Here is a 16298-nt window from a genome sequence, read left to right as displayed (position 1 = left end):
TATTGAAACACTGTTTTCCTAATTAATGTTGTTCAGTGGCCGCAATCCTTTTTGTTAAAGCTCTATATAAATAAAGGTGACTTGACTTTACAGTACATCAGGCAGGACATCTAAATACTTGCATCATTCATCAACCTCAAATATGGCTTATCATCTGAAATATATAAGTAGGCTATTAGCATCTTTACATGGCCAATCGATTTAATGTTAACCTAGAAAAATGTGCGCTATTCTGTTTCTGTGGAAGTGTGGAAGCTGAACAGGCACCGGTGCACCCTCTTAATCCTAAAATACTCATTTTATAATACACACCAAAGTAATTTTTGGTAATACAGATATGAGTTATATATCTTTCAAATCTGTAAAACAATAAAACATTGTGCTTTTGTAAAATAATCAAAGCAAACAGGATGCATTTTCTGCCGTCTTGGTCTGCGTGAACTTGAGCACGAAACTCCGTGTATATCTTTGCCTTACAGACATTAAAAAATATATCTATAGAGAGTGAAATTTCTACTTTCAAATTAACCAATTCAAATGGAAAACAAATATTCTCAAATGATGTAATCCAAACAACACATGGGGTGCATCACTACTGCGGAGTCAGTGTCACCGACATCATCTCTTAAGACAAAAACAAAGAAAGTACTAGTTTATCAAATTATTAAAATGTTTTTCCCTGACACATTCATAATCATTACTTTTGTGGTGCGCTGTGGCAAGCTTTATGCGTGCTTGAGCAATTTGTTAGGCTATGTAGGCAATTAAAGGCTCATTATAATGATTGAAATGGTTTATTTATAAATGTGCAATTAGTTGACTAATGCTTAAAATTAATGACTACTAGTCGATCAGAAAAATCCTTAGTCGAGGGCAGCTCTAGTTGTTTCCACACCATGTTAATACCTCTGGCTGGACTCTGATTCAGGTAATGTGCTCAACAGACATTTCTGCGATTGCCTATTGTATTTGAAATGTAAAACTTCACAGTCTAAACACAAATATGGCACATTTGAAAGCAGCTGGCAAGCTATCAGTAGGTTGGGGTACCCAGGGGTGGACTTAATGATTTGGGGGTGTTAAGCAAATTGCAGGTATGGGGCCCCAACACATCAACTATGTGTTCTTTAACTTTTGTGACCCTTATTTGTTGCCTCTTAGTTTGGAATTTATTTACGCTTCACATTATATATGGGATAGTGCAAGTTCTGAAATGAATTAGTCAACCAGATGGTGTTTTAACAGTAATTACTTTCTAAAACGAAATGCAATGCTGTGATTGGAATTTGCTGGCACTTTCTTGAAATTGAATGAGTCATTTTTAATTGTTCATGCATTGTGCTTGCAGTATTCTTTGAGGAAGGCTCTCAAACCAAATGGCATCAGTTTGTAATTCACTACAAGATTTGCAGGATTTTTTTTCTTAATCTCTGTTGAGAGTCATTCTTTGCCATGTGAATGAATAATGTAAAGTATATACCTAATACCTAATGTAATAGTTTAAAGGGGCCCTATTATGCTCTTTTACAAAGTTTTGTTTTCATTTTGGGGTGTACTAGAACAGGCGCTCACACTAGGTTTGTCATATTTTACATTATTACAACACCTCTCTCCCCAGTCTGGCACAAACTGCTTGAATGGTTCCTGCATCAAATGAATAGTGATGGGCCGTTCTTGAAGGGCTGCCCCCTAATAGTTGAATAATCATTAGTAGACCAAAAGAAAAAAAAAATCATATTAAAACCCACAGCTTATGGGTTTGTCACGTGATAAAGGAACGACTCAAACCCAAAGAATCATGAGATGAACTAATCAATTCTCTTTCCGGCTCAGAGTGCATTGTTTAACTCAAACATGAAGACTTGTCAGATAAAAGGTGAGGTGAGGAAATCATAGACTGAAGACCCAGGTAAACAATTAATTAATCTTTTCTGTTTATTATAGCATTATAGTTTTGTATTGTTTGTAGTGTGATCAACATTTGCGTAAGTACTAGTAGATGTAAGGGAAGTAACACTTAACATTTTAATTATATTTGATAAAATGAACGAAATGACTCGGAAAAAGATTTGTTCATTTTGCTGAACGAGACTCAAAGGTCAGAGTGGGTAAAATGACCCAAACTTCCCATCACTACAAATGAAGGCCTGCCTTTTGAAATACGAAATGTGCTGTGACTGGATAGCTGGGCCAATGTGTGCTGTGATTGGTTAGCGGGGCCAATGTGTGCTTCGATTGGTTAGCGGGGCCAGTGTGTGCTTCGATTGGTTAGCCGGGCCAGTGTGTGCTGTGATTGGTTAGCGGGACCAGTGTGTGCTTCGATTGGTTAGCGGGACCAGTGTGTGCTGTGGTTGGTTAGCGGGGCCAGTGTGTGCTGTGGTTGGTTAGCGGGGCCAGTGTGTGCTTCGATTGGTTAGCGGGGCCAGTGTGTGCTTCGATTGGTTAGCGGCGCCAGTGTGTGCTGTGGTTGGTTAGCAGGGCCAGTGTGTGCTTCGATTGGTTAGCCGGGCCAGTGTGTGCTGTGATTGGTTAGCGGGACCAGTGTGTGCTTCGATTGGTTAGCGGGACCAGTGTGTGCTGTGGTTGGTTAGCGGGGCCAGTGTGTGCTGTGGTTGGTTAGCGGGGCCAGTGTGTGCTGTGGTTGGTTAGCAGGGCCAGTGTGTGCTTCGATTGGTTAGCGGGGCCAGTGTGTGCTTCGATTGGTTAGCGGCGCCAGTGTGTGCTGTGATTGGTTAGCGGCGCCAGTGTGTGCTGTGATTGGTTAGCGGCGCCAGTGTGTGCTGTGATTGGTTAGCGACGCCAGTGTGTGCTGTGATTGGTTAGCGGGGCCAGTGTGTGCTGTGATTGGTTAGCGCGGCCAGTGTGTGCTGTGATTGGTTAGCGGGGCCAGTGTGTGCTGTGATTGGTTAGCGCGGCCAGTGTGTGCTGTGATTGGTTAGCAGCGCCAGTGTGTGCTGTGATTGGTTAGCGGCGCCAGTGTGTGTTGTGATTGGTTAGCGGCGCCAGTGTGTGCTGTGGTTGGTTAGCCGGGCCGGTGTGTGCTGTGATTGGTTAGCGGCGCCAGTGTGTGCTGTGATTGGTTAGCGGGACCAGTGTGTGCTGTGATTGGTTAGCGGCGCCAGTGTGTGCTGTGATTGGTTAGCTGGGCCAGTGTGTGCTGTGATTGGTAAGCGGCGCCAGTGTGTGCTGTGATTGGTTAGCGGAGCCAGTGTGTGCTGTGGTTGGTTAGCCGGGCCAGTGTGTGCTGTGATTGGTTAGCCGGGCCAGTGTGTGCTGTGATTGGTTAGCGGCGCCAGTGTGTGCTGTGATTGGTTAGCGGCGCCAGTGTGTGCTGTGATTGGTTAGCTGGGCCAGTGTGTGCTGTGATTGGTTAGCGGGGCCAGTGTGTGCTGTGATTGGTTAGCGGCGCCAGTGTGTGCTGTGGTTGGTTAGCGGGGCAAGTGTGTGCTGTGATTGGTTAGCTGCGCCAGTGTGTGCTGTGATTGGTTAGCGGCGCCAGTGTGTGCTGTGATTGGTTAGCGATGCCAGTGTGTGCTGTGATTGGTTAGTGGCGCCAGTGTGTGCTGTAATTGGTTAGCCGGACCAGTGTGTGCTGTGATTGGTTAGCGGCGCCAGTGTGTTCTGTGATTGGTTAGCGGGACCTGTGTGTACTGTGGTTGGTTAGTAGGACCAGTGTGTGCTGTGGTTGGTTAGCGGGGCCAGTGTGCTGTGATTGGTTAGCGGGGCCAGTTTGTGCTGTGATTGATTAGCGGCGCCAGTGTGTGCTGTGATTGGTTAGCGGCGCCAGTGTGTGCTGTGATTGGTAAGCCGGGCCAGTGTGTGCTGTGATTGGTTAGCGTGGCCAGTTAGCTTAATAAGGTCTCATTCCATTCGTTGATATTTGTGATATCACAAATCCCCTAAAATATGTGTTGTAATCCAAACGAGTCGTTCGTTGTAGTTTTTGAAAAGTGATTTCTGTTAAATAAAATATCTGTTTTTGAATTGGACTTTGAGATTTGTAACTTTACAGATCTTTTTTTGCTCAAACAGCAATATTACAGATTAACTAAAGTTGAAAAACCATAATAGGACCCCTTTAAAACTACACATTGTATTATTTTGTTATTAATAATATGCTCAATGGAATATAAGAATGCAAAAAGCGCTCCCCTTCTAATCACTAAAATCTGTCAGTCAATTCAGTATAATAAATGAAGCTCTGCACTGCACAGTTAATCTTTTATTTACATTGTGTCTAAGCTTTGTAACAATGAGAGGAATGATGGGCGTGTTGATTGAATCAGCAATTAATGAAAACTCCAACATTTTGAGTGATGAATGGAATCTGTTCAATTTAAACGCCGATGATTGGCCATTGATTGTTGCTTACCTCGGTTAGCCTGATACCTAAACTGCACTGCTAATGACAAGATAAATATTTTCCAGCAGTTTTATTAAACACTGTAGGCTCACTTGTTGGGGGCCTGTCCACATGCAGGAATCTGGAATCTAAAATTTTATGCAGTTCATCTTTAAAAGCCGTTTTTAACTATTCAAAGTGCAATCCATCTGTCATGGGTTACTATACCTTTGTTTCTGTTACTGTGCTCTTTGTTTGTCATTGGTTTTGTTTGGAATGACACATGGACATCAGGCATGTGTTCTGCATAAAATACCTGGACAAACTACTACTTTTTCCACAATGCAATGTACCTGCCATTTCCAGTGTAATGAATAACCCAGAGATGACATCAAAATTATTTTAGATTAAAAAGTTTTACATGAATACTCAGTCAAACATGATTAGGTAATGATAACAATTTAGCACGGTGCAGTTTGAAATATTTACCACAGTATAATGCAGTTTCACTTAATACATAATTAATTTAATTAGCTTAGATTTTATACTGTGTGGTGTTCATAAGTATTAGTTAGTATTCCATTCCAAGCATCACTCTGTTGTCTTTGATTTATAAATCTAAATCTAAATAAAATTACATTTACCAAGACTTGAATGTGCTAACATGGAAACAATATTAATAATTGTATTATCAATTAAATGTATCAAAATATATAATTTGGGGGGATAAATCATTTTGGTTTTGAAGTAAAAACAGGCCTTTCAATTCTTACTTTGACAAATATGCAAATAGTTAGAATAGTATAAAAACAGGAAAATTAAATAAAATTAAATGAGATCTCACCTCTCCTTTCTGTCCGACAGGACCATAAGGACCCTGAAGTAAGAGGAAACAGAGCTGTGTCAGAAATCAGAAGATGATTCAGACATTGAGCTGCATGTGGCAAATGAACAGCGTTACGTACGGGCTCCCCGTTCTCCCCCGGTAAACCATCACTTCCAGCAACTCCCTAAAACACATGAGCACACGTCGCCACATGTAAACACATACAAACCAACTGTTTTCTCATCATATGTTTTGTTTTTCATCACACAGTAGATATGCCTCATACCATGTCTCCTTTAGGGCCTCCAGCTCCAACTGGACCCTGAGAGAGAGAGAAAGAAAGAGAGAGAGAGAGAGAGAGAGAGAGAGAGAGAGGGGGAGAGAGTTATGTGTGTGTTACACATAGACTTTGTTCTTAGGCAAGAGCTCTGGACAGTGAGGTCACCAGGACCTCTAGATCAGTGGATCCCAACCACGTTCCTGGAGGCCCCCCAGCACTGCACATTTTGCATCTCTCCTTTGTCTGAAACACCCAGTTCAGGTCTTGGAGTCTGTACGTATGAGCTGATGATCTGAATCGGGGTGTGTTTGATTAAGGTAACATGGAAAACATGCGATGTCCAGGAACGTGGTTGGGATCCACTGCTCTATGAACTGCCTTTAACTATCATTTTGCATTATTGACACACTGTTTTCCTAATGAATGTTGTTCAGTTGCTTTGACACAATGTATTTTGTTTAAAGCGCTATATAAATAAAGGTGACTTGACTTGACTAGATGTCTACCGAAACATGAGCTATGCTGTAGCAATTCATGATGTAAAACTGTACATAATGTTATAAGTATAACACTATTATTGTAATAAAATGTTCATAATGTAATAATTATCTCAAAACATTACAAAATCTTGAGCTCATAATGTAATAACAATTAATAACAATTGAGCAATTTATCACATTATAAACTCACCAAAAATATTGTCATGTTGTTTATAGGTGTTATACCCTTAAATGATTAATTAAGTGATGATTGAGCATTAGTGATGAACAGCTGCTATTAACAAACAGAATCACTGAAGAAAAGAGAAACACGAGAATTAGAAGTCAAGAGCCCAACTAAAGCAGACACTGATCTCTAACATGGCTATTTCAGATGAAACAAATCAACATCTAAACCTAAGTTAACTCTCAATAAGATCTTCTGTAGATGTCTGATAGAAATAAAGTCAGTCTGATTATTAATAAGTGGAGCTGGTCATGCTGTTTGTGGGGATGTTTAATCAAATCTTGAGAGATTTAATGTCTTTTATTTCAGTTGATTTCATCTAAGGCTGTGTCTGAAGTCAGTTGTAGTAGTTCTTGTGTTTCTCTTTTCTTCAGTGATTCTGTTTGTTAACAGCAGCTGTTCATCACTAATGCTCAATCAGCACTTAATTAATCTCTTGATTACTTAAAGAGTTAGTTCACCCAAAAATGAAAATTATGTAATTAATGACTCACCCTCATGTCGTTCCAAACCCGTGAGACCTCTGTTCATCTTCGGAACACAGTTTAAGATATTTTAGATTTAGTCCGAGAGCTTTCTGTCCCTCCATTGAAACTGTGTGCATGGTATACTGTCCATGTCCAGAAAGGTAATAAAAACATCATCAAAGTAGTCCTTGTGACATCAGTGTTACAAACACTCCAGGTTCCACCTCCACTCACTCACAGCGCATGCCCTCACCGGAATACTAATCACTTCCACCTGACCCTCATCACAACCCAATCACATCTGCACTATAAATACCACACACACGCACTCAGGCAGCGTCCGGTCTCGTTCGCGACAAGGTCTTACCTGTATGCTAACTCTAAGGACTAACTCTTCCTCTACTTACCTCTCTCCAGCGATCCTCCGAAGATCCAAGTCTCCATCGTGCGTGTGTGTGGTACACCTCCCTCCTCTGACATCTACACCCAGCTATCACGGACCCATTCATCACTCTACCTAGCACTACCCGCTCCTCTGCTTGTGCCTTCAATAAAGCCATCTTTCTATTACTCCTTAGCCTCCCGGGTATTCTGTAACAGAAGACCGGACCGACACCACTTGGCACAAGCATGAGCCTCACGGACCCCTTTCAAGATCAAGTTGATGCACTCCGTAGGACACTCACAGCTCAACCTGCATCCCCAACACCAGCGAGCACTTCCGTCAATGATGCCAGCACTTCCTCACCTTCCGTTCACGCCAGTCTCATGGCCAGGCCGGCGCCCTACTCTGGTTCGGCGGAGGAGTGCAGCGGATTCCTCCTTCAATGCTCGCTGGTCCTGGAGATGCAACCGCATTTATATCCCACCGAGAGATCCAAGGTAGCATTTGTAATTTCTCAACTTCAAGGTAAAGCACTACTGTGGGCAGATTCTATATGGACTCAAAATAACCCAGTTATCCAGTCTTATTCCAGCTTCATCGACCATTTCCGAGAGGTTTTTGGCAGACCATGATTTTGGCAGACAACTCAAACTCGCTACCACTCCAACGCCGTCAGCCTACCAAGTCCACACAATTACCCGCAGTTGAATAGAAGATGTGTACGTCATAGAGTGGGTCCCATTTCCCTCCAAACCACATAACCGTCAAATTCAGATACCCACTTCCCCTCGTCCCAGCTGCCTTGGAACATCTCCGTGGTGCCACTGTCTTCACCAAGTTGGACCTCCGCAGCGCCTATAACCTCATCCGGATACGAGAGGGGGACGAGTGGAAAACTGCCTTCATAACCCCTACTGGCCACTATGAGTATTGTGTGATGCCGTATGGACTTGTTAACGCCCCCTCCGTCTTCCAGGATTTTATTCACAAGGTGCTCCGGGAGTTCCTCCATAAGTTCGTCCTTGTCTACATAGATGATATCCTCATATACTCCCGGAGCCTAGCGGAACATCGACGCCACGTTGCGGAGGTCCTGCAACGCCTAAGGGCCTTTCAGCTCTACCTCAAGGCCGAGAAATGCTCTTTCCATCGGCCCTCAGTGCAGTTCCTTGGGTACAACATCAGCAGCAGAGGCATCCGGATGGACGAGGGGAAGGTTAATGCCGTCAGAAATTGGCCCACTCCTACCACCATCAAAGAACTACAACGATTCCTTGGCTTTGCCAATTTCTATAGACGGTTCATCCAAAACTTCAGTACCATCACCAGCCCTCTCACCAGTCTCCTCCGTAACAAACCAAAATCACTCTCTTGGACTCCTGCCGCCACAGAGGCCTTCCACACCCTCAAAGAGGCCTTTATGACCGCTCCACTCCTGGTCCATCCTGACCCCGACCGACCCTTCGTCGTGGAAGTCGACGCCTCAACTACCGGAGTAGAAGCGGCCCTATCTGGTCGGCATCCTGACCGACCAGCTCCCAGGGGAAGAGGACGTCCACCACGTCGTCTGGGTCCTCGGCCCTCAGGAGCGAGCCGTGGGGAGGGGGGTACTGTTACAAACACGCCAGGTTCCACCTCCACTCACTCACAGCGCATGCCCTCATCGGAATACTAATCACTTCCACCTGACCCTCATCACAACCCAATCACATCTGCACTATTGGACCCTTTGGAGTCGATTAACGCATATACGCATTTTGAGTCATTTTCTCCTGATAACCCCGAAAAGAACTTAAATTACACTTTCAGTTTTAATCGTACAGATAAGAGCAATACATCAATCGAATCTGTAAAGGGTCTACTTTTTTTTGGATACAGACATAATAACAACAAAACTTTGTGCACTTATAAAATAAAGATAACAAACAAGGTGCGCTGTCTGCAGCCTTTGTCTGCGCTGATCTTCTTTTACAAACACGTCATTTAAATGAACTGTAACTCCGTGAATACTCAACGAAAATACATGAGAGAGATATCTATAGAAAGCTTGACATGTCTATTTTTAAACTAAACAAGTGCCGCCGAAAACAGATATTCTGTGATAAAGTAATCCATATGAAAACAACGCGATGTCTGTTTTTCATGTCTCCCTTCATTATATCTAATGTGACCACGCCCCCGCGCCGAATGCGCTATTCAGATTCAAACTGAAGCGCGCGGCTTGAATACGCCCATAACAGAAGAAAAAGCAGCCAGACTGTTCAAGTTTTTTTTATTTTACTGTTTGCTTCGCGATGAGAGGAATAACACATAATTCACCCCAAAAAGATGTGATGTGGTTGAGGATTTGAGAAATGGATTTCCTCAGAAAAAAAGAATGAAGCACTTTATTCAGCAGAGATCATAAACATGAGTAAGTCTCTTTTTATTTATTTATATACTTGTACTAGTTTTCACATAACGTGTAAACGTTTTACTAGTTAGACTTTTTCCAAATTATAATTCCTGACTAAATGTATAATCAAGTGAAACATTATGAAGTTTCAATAACAATATACAACACTATACCCTTCGAAAGCTTGATGTAAATAATATAATGTAACAAATAGATAACTGTAACAAATGTAAAAACAATGCTTTTCTTTCCATTTATTCCCCCTAAAAACCCAGAAAAATATTCTCAGCTCTTTTCAACATTAATAATAATGATGATAATAATAACAACAAACGTTTTTTTTTTTTTTTTGTAGAAAATAAGATTGTTAAAAGGATTTCTGAAGGATTGTGTGACTGGAGTAAGCATGCCAAACAATTTGTTTGAAAGTCAGCTTTGATTGTTTCTAATAAACTGTTTAACTGCTCCCCCAAGTGGATATTAAATTATGTTGTGGGATAATTAAATATATTCTTAATAAACTACAAACATAAAATTATATAGATTTATTTTGTTCTCACATTCTCTCTTGTAACTCCTCACTCACAGTGGCACAGATGACTGAATGGCTCATTATGCAGCTCATTATGCAGCTCATTATGCGGCCCTTTGTCTTCTCAGGTGTAAATCACTATGATATTCATGGTAGTTGACGCCTACTCGCATATGACTTTTACCAACAAAAAGTGTCTTAGAAAATTTAAATCAATATATTGTTTTCTGTGAGTGAGTAAACAAGATGATTTTCACATCATTTAGAAAGAAAAATTCTAGGCTACAAGCTCCAGTTCTCAAAAATCCCGGGAACCATTGTTCTTTATGTGTTTTTTTGCCTTATTCAAGCGTTTTAACATTTTTAGTTTTTCACTAACCACGCATAATATTTTTTTTCTCAAAAACACAATCATGTACATACATGCATTTCACATATTATTACAGCCCAGTTTGTGCTGATTACAGTGAGGTTAGTCTTTACCCATTTAGATATTTATAAGAAACTGAAAAAAGCACAAATGTCAAGGCATGACAAAACTTCTCCAGGCCCCAAAAATACCCTTAGACTCCAGAGGGTTAATGCCGTCAGAGATTGGCCCACTCCTACCACCATCAAAGAACTACAACGATTCCTTGGCTTTGCCAATTTTTTATAGACGGTTCATCCAAAACTTCAGTACCATCACCAGCCCTCTCACCAGTCTCCTCCGTAACAAACCAAAATCACTCTCTTGGACTCCTGCCGCCACAGAGGCCTTCCACACCCTCAAAGAGGCCTTTATGACCGCTCCACTCCTGGTCCATCCTGACCCCGACCGACCCTTCGTCGTGGAAGTCGACGCCTCAACTACCGGAGTAGAAGCGGCCCTATCTGGTCGGCATCCTGACCGACCAGCTCCCAGGGGAAGAGGACGTCCACCACGTCGTCTGGGTCCTCGGCCCTCAGGAGCGAGCCGTGGGGAGGGGGGTACTGTTACAAACACGCCAGGTTCCACCTCCACTCACTCACAGCGCATGCCCTCATCGGAATACTAATCACTTCCACCTGACCCTCATCACAACCCAATCACATCTGCACTATAAATACCACACACACGCACTCAGGCAGCGTCCGGTCTCGTTCGCGACAAGGTCTTACCTGTATGCTTACTCTAAGGACTAACTCTTCCTCTACTTACCTCTTTCCAGCGATCCTCCGAAGATCCAAGTCTCCATCGTGCGTGTGTGTGGTACACCTCCCTCCTCTGACGTCTTCACCCAGCTATCACGGACCCATTCATCACTCTACCTAGCACTACCCGCTCCTCTGCTTGTGCCTTCAATAAAGCCATCTTTCTATTACTCCTCAGCCTCCCGGGTATTCTGTAACAATCAGAGGGTCAGTTAGAAATTGTTGAAGCATTGAAAATAAATTTTGGTCCAAAAAAAAAATTACGACTTTATTCAGCATTGTCTTCTCTTCCGGGTCTGTTGTGAGCACGTTCACAAAACTGCAGTGTAGTGATGTCCGGTTCGTGAACGAATCATTCGATGTAACCGGTTTACGAAATCGAACTGAATCATTTTAAACGGTTTGTGTCTCCAATACGCATTAATCCACAAATGACTTAAGTTGTTAACTTTTTTTAATGTGGCTGACACTCCCTCTGAGTTCAAACAAACCAATATCCCGGAGTAATTCATTTACTCAATCAGTACACTGACTGAACTGCTGTGAAGAGAGAACTGAAGATGAACACAGAGCAGAGCCAGATAACGACTCGTTCTCGAGTCAAGAACCGTTTCTGTCAAACGCGTCCGATTCGAGAACGAGGAGCTGATGATACTGCGCATGTGTGATTCAGTGTGAAGCAGACCGACACACAGAGCATCTGAAATGAACTGATTCTTTTGGTGATTGATTCTGAACTGACTGTGTGCTAATGTTAGGAGTGCAGGTTAACCGAAGGCTTGAATAAAGGGCAGTCATCGCCAATGACGCCATTACGTTGAGCGCAAAAGAACCGGAGTTTTTTTTAACCGGTTTATTGAATCGAACTGTCCGAAAGAACTACTGGTGATCCGAAAACCGATGCAACCAGTTCTTGACTCGAGAACGAGTCAATCTTTCGTTCGTTATCTAGCTCGGCTTGGTGTTCATCTTCAGTTCTCTCTTCACAGCAGTTCAGTCAGTGTACTGTTTGAATATATTAATTACTCTGGGATATTGGTTTGTTTGAACTCAGAGGGAGTGTCAGCCACATTAAAAAAGTTAACAGCTTAAGTCATTTGTGGATTAATGATTACGGGAGACATGGACCATTTCAAATGATTCAGTTCGATTTGGTGAACTGGTTCAAGAAGATCCGGTTACATGGAGTGATTCGTTCGTGAACCGGATATCACTACACTGCAGTTTTGTGAACGCATTCACAACAGACCCGGAAGAGAAGACAATGCTGAAGTCGTAGTTTTCGTTACTTTTGGACCATAATGTATTTTTGATGCTTCAAAAAATTCTAACTGACCCTCTGATGTCACAAGGACTACTTTAATGATGTTTTTATTACCTTTCTGGACATGGACAGTATACCGTACACACAGTTTCAATGGAGGGACAGAAAGCTCTCGGACTAAATCTAAAATATCTTAAACTGTGTTCCAAAGATAAACGGAGGTCTCATGGGTTTGGAACGACATGAGGGTGAGTCATTAATGACATAATTTTCATTTTTGGGTGAACTAACCCTTTAACTGCAATGTATGTCTTCTTTTATATTGCGCATAATGCATTGTTATGCACAAAACTAATAACGCATTCAAAAGTAGTCTATTTTCATATAAAAGTAGGCCTACTGCTATATGAACAAAAGTGTAATAAAATTTGGTTTGCAAACACTTTAAACAAATAAGGTGCTTTTTACAGCAGTGTTCCTTTTACATAGTAGCAGTTAAAATATTTATTGTAGCCTAAATCTCAACTGTAACATTAAAGGGATACTCCATCCCAAAATGACAATTTTGTCATTACCTTACCCCACCCCCCCATGAAAATCTGTAAAGGCTTTGTTCATCTTCGGAACACAATTTAAGATATTTTGTATAAAAACTGGGAGGACTGTCCCATAGACTGCCAAGTAAGTAACAGTGTCAAGGTCCAGAGAAGTATGAAGATGTCATCAGAGTAGTCTGTCTGTCATCAGTGATTCAACCGTAATGTTATGAAGAGATGAGAATACTTTTTGTACATGAAGAAAACTAAAATAACGACTTAATTCAACAATTCAACTCTCCTCTGTGTCTCTCCAAATCAGTATAGTGCCATTTTGGCAAATCTGAGCTGTACGCAGATGGCATACGTTCTTCTGTATCAGCCATGCCACAAAGATACGTTTTTTACGTGTATTTATGCTTTGATTTGAAAGCAAACAATGCATCGGCGCAGCGCGGAGTGTACGCCATATGCGTACAGCTCAGATTTGCCAAAATGGTACTATGCTGATTTGGAGACAAAAAGTATTGTCGTCACTTCATAACGTTCCGGTTGAATCACTGATGGCAGATGGACTATTCTGACGATGCTTTTCATACTTTCCTGGACCTTGAAACTGTTATTTACTTGGCAGTCTGTGGGACAGTCTCAAGCCTCCCTGTTTTCATCCAAAATATCCTAAATTGTCTTCCGAAGATGAACTGAGCTTTTACAAGTTTGGAACGACATGGGGGTAAGTGATTAATGAAAAAAAAAAATGGGGAGGAGTAACCCTTTAATGTAATGAAATCAAATTAAATAAAAAATAAGCCATTTGTTTTTTATAGAAAATATTTTATAGTTTGTTATAGAAAACAAGTTATGTAGAGTCCAGAGCTTCGATCATAACATTATAACTGGCACCATTCTATTATAGACCTACACGATCACGGGACCCATCGCAGCAGAGTGCAACGCGGGACAACACTTGATGGGAGGGTAGAGACTCGTGTGTGCGGGATACGGGAGAATAATTAGGGTAAAATGATTCACTCCACTTTTATGAGCAAACGCTTCTCTGCTGTCTTCACGTGCTATCGGAAACTTCCTATTTCCAACTTGTAATGTCATGATTATGAGCTTGTTGCATTCTTTTATGTTAAAAATAACAGTGGACAGTGGTTTGTGAATGTTGATGCTTAGCCTAAATTTAGATCGGGAACATCCCCTCCTGTGACCCATGATTTGTCTGTATGTGTATTCAGAGCCAGTGATCAATGGACTTTCATAATAATACAAAAAACTGTGTTAACGCGCGATAAAATAAATGTCGGCATTAATCAGTTAATGCATTAATGCAATAATGCGATATAATGCATTAACCTGCCCAGCCCTTATATATATATATATATATATATATATATATATAAATGAAAAAGCACATCATAATCACCAAATTTGTCAGTTTTTTATATTAAAATGTAGACTAACAAGCCTAATTTTCTTATTTTACATAAAATTGTTATTACGTTTTTTATGATATTGTAAACATTGTTTTAATTTATGTGCTAGTATTACCTTATGAACTGTGATTGCAATATAATTTATCACAAGTGTGTTCATAATGTAATACATTTCTCATACAATAACTGCATTACATTATCGTATTACATTATGTGAAAAGATTTTATTACATTGAAAAATTATCATTACATTATGAGGTCAAGATTTTATTATGTTTTGAGAAAAGTATTACATTATGAACATTTTATACAATAATAATGATAATAAGTATTAACTTAATACATTGTGGGCAAATTTTTATATTATGTGCAGTTATTACACTGAGTTGCTGAGAATATGCTCTTTATTGTGTCTGTGATTAAACAAAACTAAATAATATATGTTAATGTGCTTGTCTATATGAATCTGTGTATGTTTTTAGAAAAGGAAAGTTAATTGAAAAACTCAAAGACATTTTTTTAAATAGTTTTACACAGGCTAGATACTTCTAACATCATTAGAAAGACAGACTTACCCGCTCACCAAAGCCTCCTCTGATTCCAGTAGGACCAGGCAGACCTGGATCACCTAAAGCTCCTTTAACACCCTGTATGGAAACACAAGCTTAATACATTTCATCAAACTTGACACACAACTACTGCTCCTGAGCTCTCAGCCCTCAGAGCAACATCATGACTTTTTGCCAAATAATAGATTACATTTACAGTCACCAAACTCTATCCTATGCTTCAGAACCCATGGAATATGAGGCATATTTCACATGTTTTTCTGTCGTGGCACTTGACATGATCCCATAATGCAACTCACCTGGAATCCTTTAACACCTTGCGCTCCAGGGTTTCCAACTAGTCCAACACCACCCTGTTAAACAAGCACATACAATGAACAACCACAAATGCTGGAGCTCTCCTGCCTGCAGCACATAAATAACATGCTCATCTCTCAGGATCAGCTGCTTGACCTTCTGCTCAGATGAGCATGATTTTATGACTTCAGCACCACAGTCCCAATCTAACACAGCACTATTATGTGTTACAAGTCAGTCTTAGAACCTGAGCTCAAACAACTCATTCAGAAAAAGAAAAATGGGGATGTGTCAGTTGTGGTTTTATGTTGACCAAAACATAACACCATGAACAGTGTAACTTCAAATGAATCTTGCTCAGCCGGTTTTTAATCAGTGTCTAATGTTGTCCCTGATGCTGGCTTTGTATTTACTTACAGCCACACCTCTGGGTCCAGCCTCTCCTCTCTCTCCAGGGATGCCAATCTCACCCTGTGGGATTAGTCACGTTTAGTAACCATTGTCATTGTGAATCAGAGCATGTAGCAGTCAGCTCATAAGATTCTACTAAATGACCTGTATATATTGTACAATCTCAGAAGTTGGAAGTGCAGAAACATTGGCTGAGAATCTGATTGATCTTACAGCATGCATTACTACACTACAGATGTCAGAAATGGTTCATATCTGGTCACGAGTCAGATACATACAGGTATACCTGGCTCTCCAGACGGTCCTGCTTCTCCCATCTCTCCTGGACTGCCCTGAACGGAGAAGGATTCTTGCATTAATCACCATTTCAGGGTGAAATAGACCTCAGACTGTTTTACAGTAAGAAACACCAGACCAATAAGGAAAAAAGATGGGATGGCTGTCATTTTGAGCTGAAAGTACCATAAGCAGATTCTAACAGAAGCCTCTCTCCAGAGATGCTTATCATTTCCTAAACTGTACATCCGGAGGAAGCTTAGCGAGGATGCTTGAACTAGGAAACACTGAAGCATAAATTCATATTCCTCTTCATATTTCATCTTTGCGGTTACAAAACATTCATTTAAAATGTCTTAACCAAACTTCAACAACAA

General features: G+C 41.1%; 1 protein-coding gene across 1 annotated transcript in view; it reads right to left on the bottom strand.

The window, feature by feature from the left end:
- The window catches only part of LOC132128855 (collagen alpha-3(IX) chain-like), a 48777-nt gene that overhangs the window by 4423 nt on the left and 28056 nt on the right, over positions 1–16298 (bottom strand). The window contains exons 21-27 of the mRNA XM_059540230.1: positions 15924–15977; positions 15652–15705; positions 15237–15290; positions 14944–15015; positions 5455–5490; positions 5308–5352; positions 5187–5219 (exon numbers count right to left, since the gene is read on the bottom strand). Of these exons, the coding sequence (XP_059396213.1) occupies positions 5187–5219; positions 5308–5352; positions 5455–5490; positions 14944–15015; positions 15237–15290; positions 15652–15705; positions 15924–15977 (348 nt within the window). The remainder of the gene's footprint in view (positions 1–5186; positions 5220–5307; positions 5353–5454; positions 5491–14943; positions 15016–15236; positions 15291–15651; positions 15706–15923; positions 15978–16298) is intronic.

This window comes from Carassius carassius, chromosome 46, assembly GCF_963082965.1.
Source record: "Carassius carassius chromosome 46, fCarCar2.1, whole genome shotgun sequence".
In the NCBI taxonomy this organism is placed as follows: domain Eukaryota; kingdom Metazoa; phylum Chordata; class Actinopteri; order Cypriniformes; family Cyprinidae; genus Carassius; species Carassius carassius.
The sequence above is the reverse complement of the archived record's forward strand: the minus strand, read 5'-3'. Positions and strand labels throughout refer to the sequence as shown.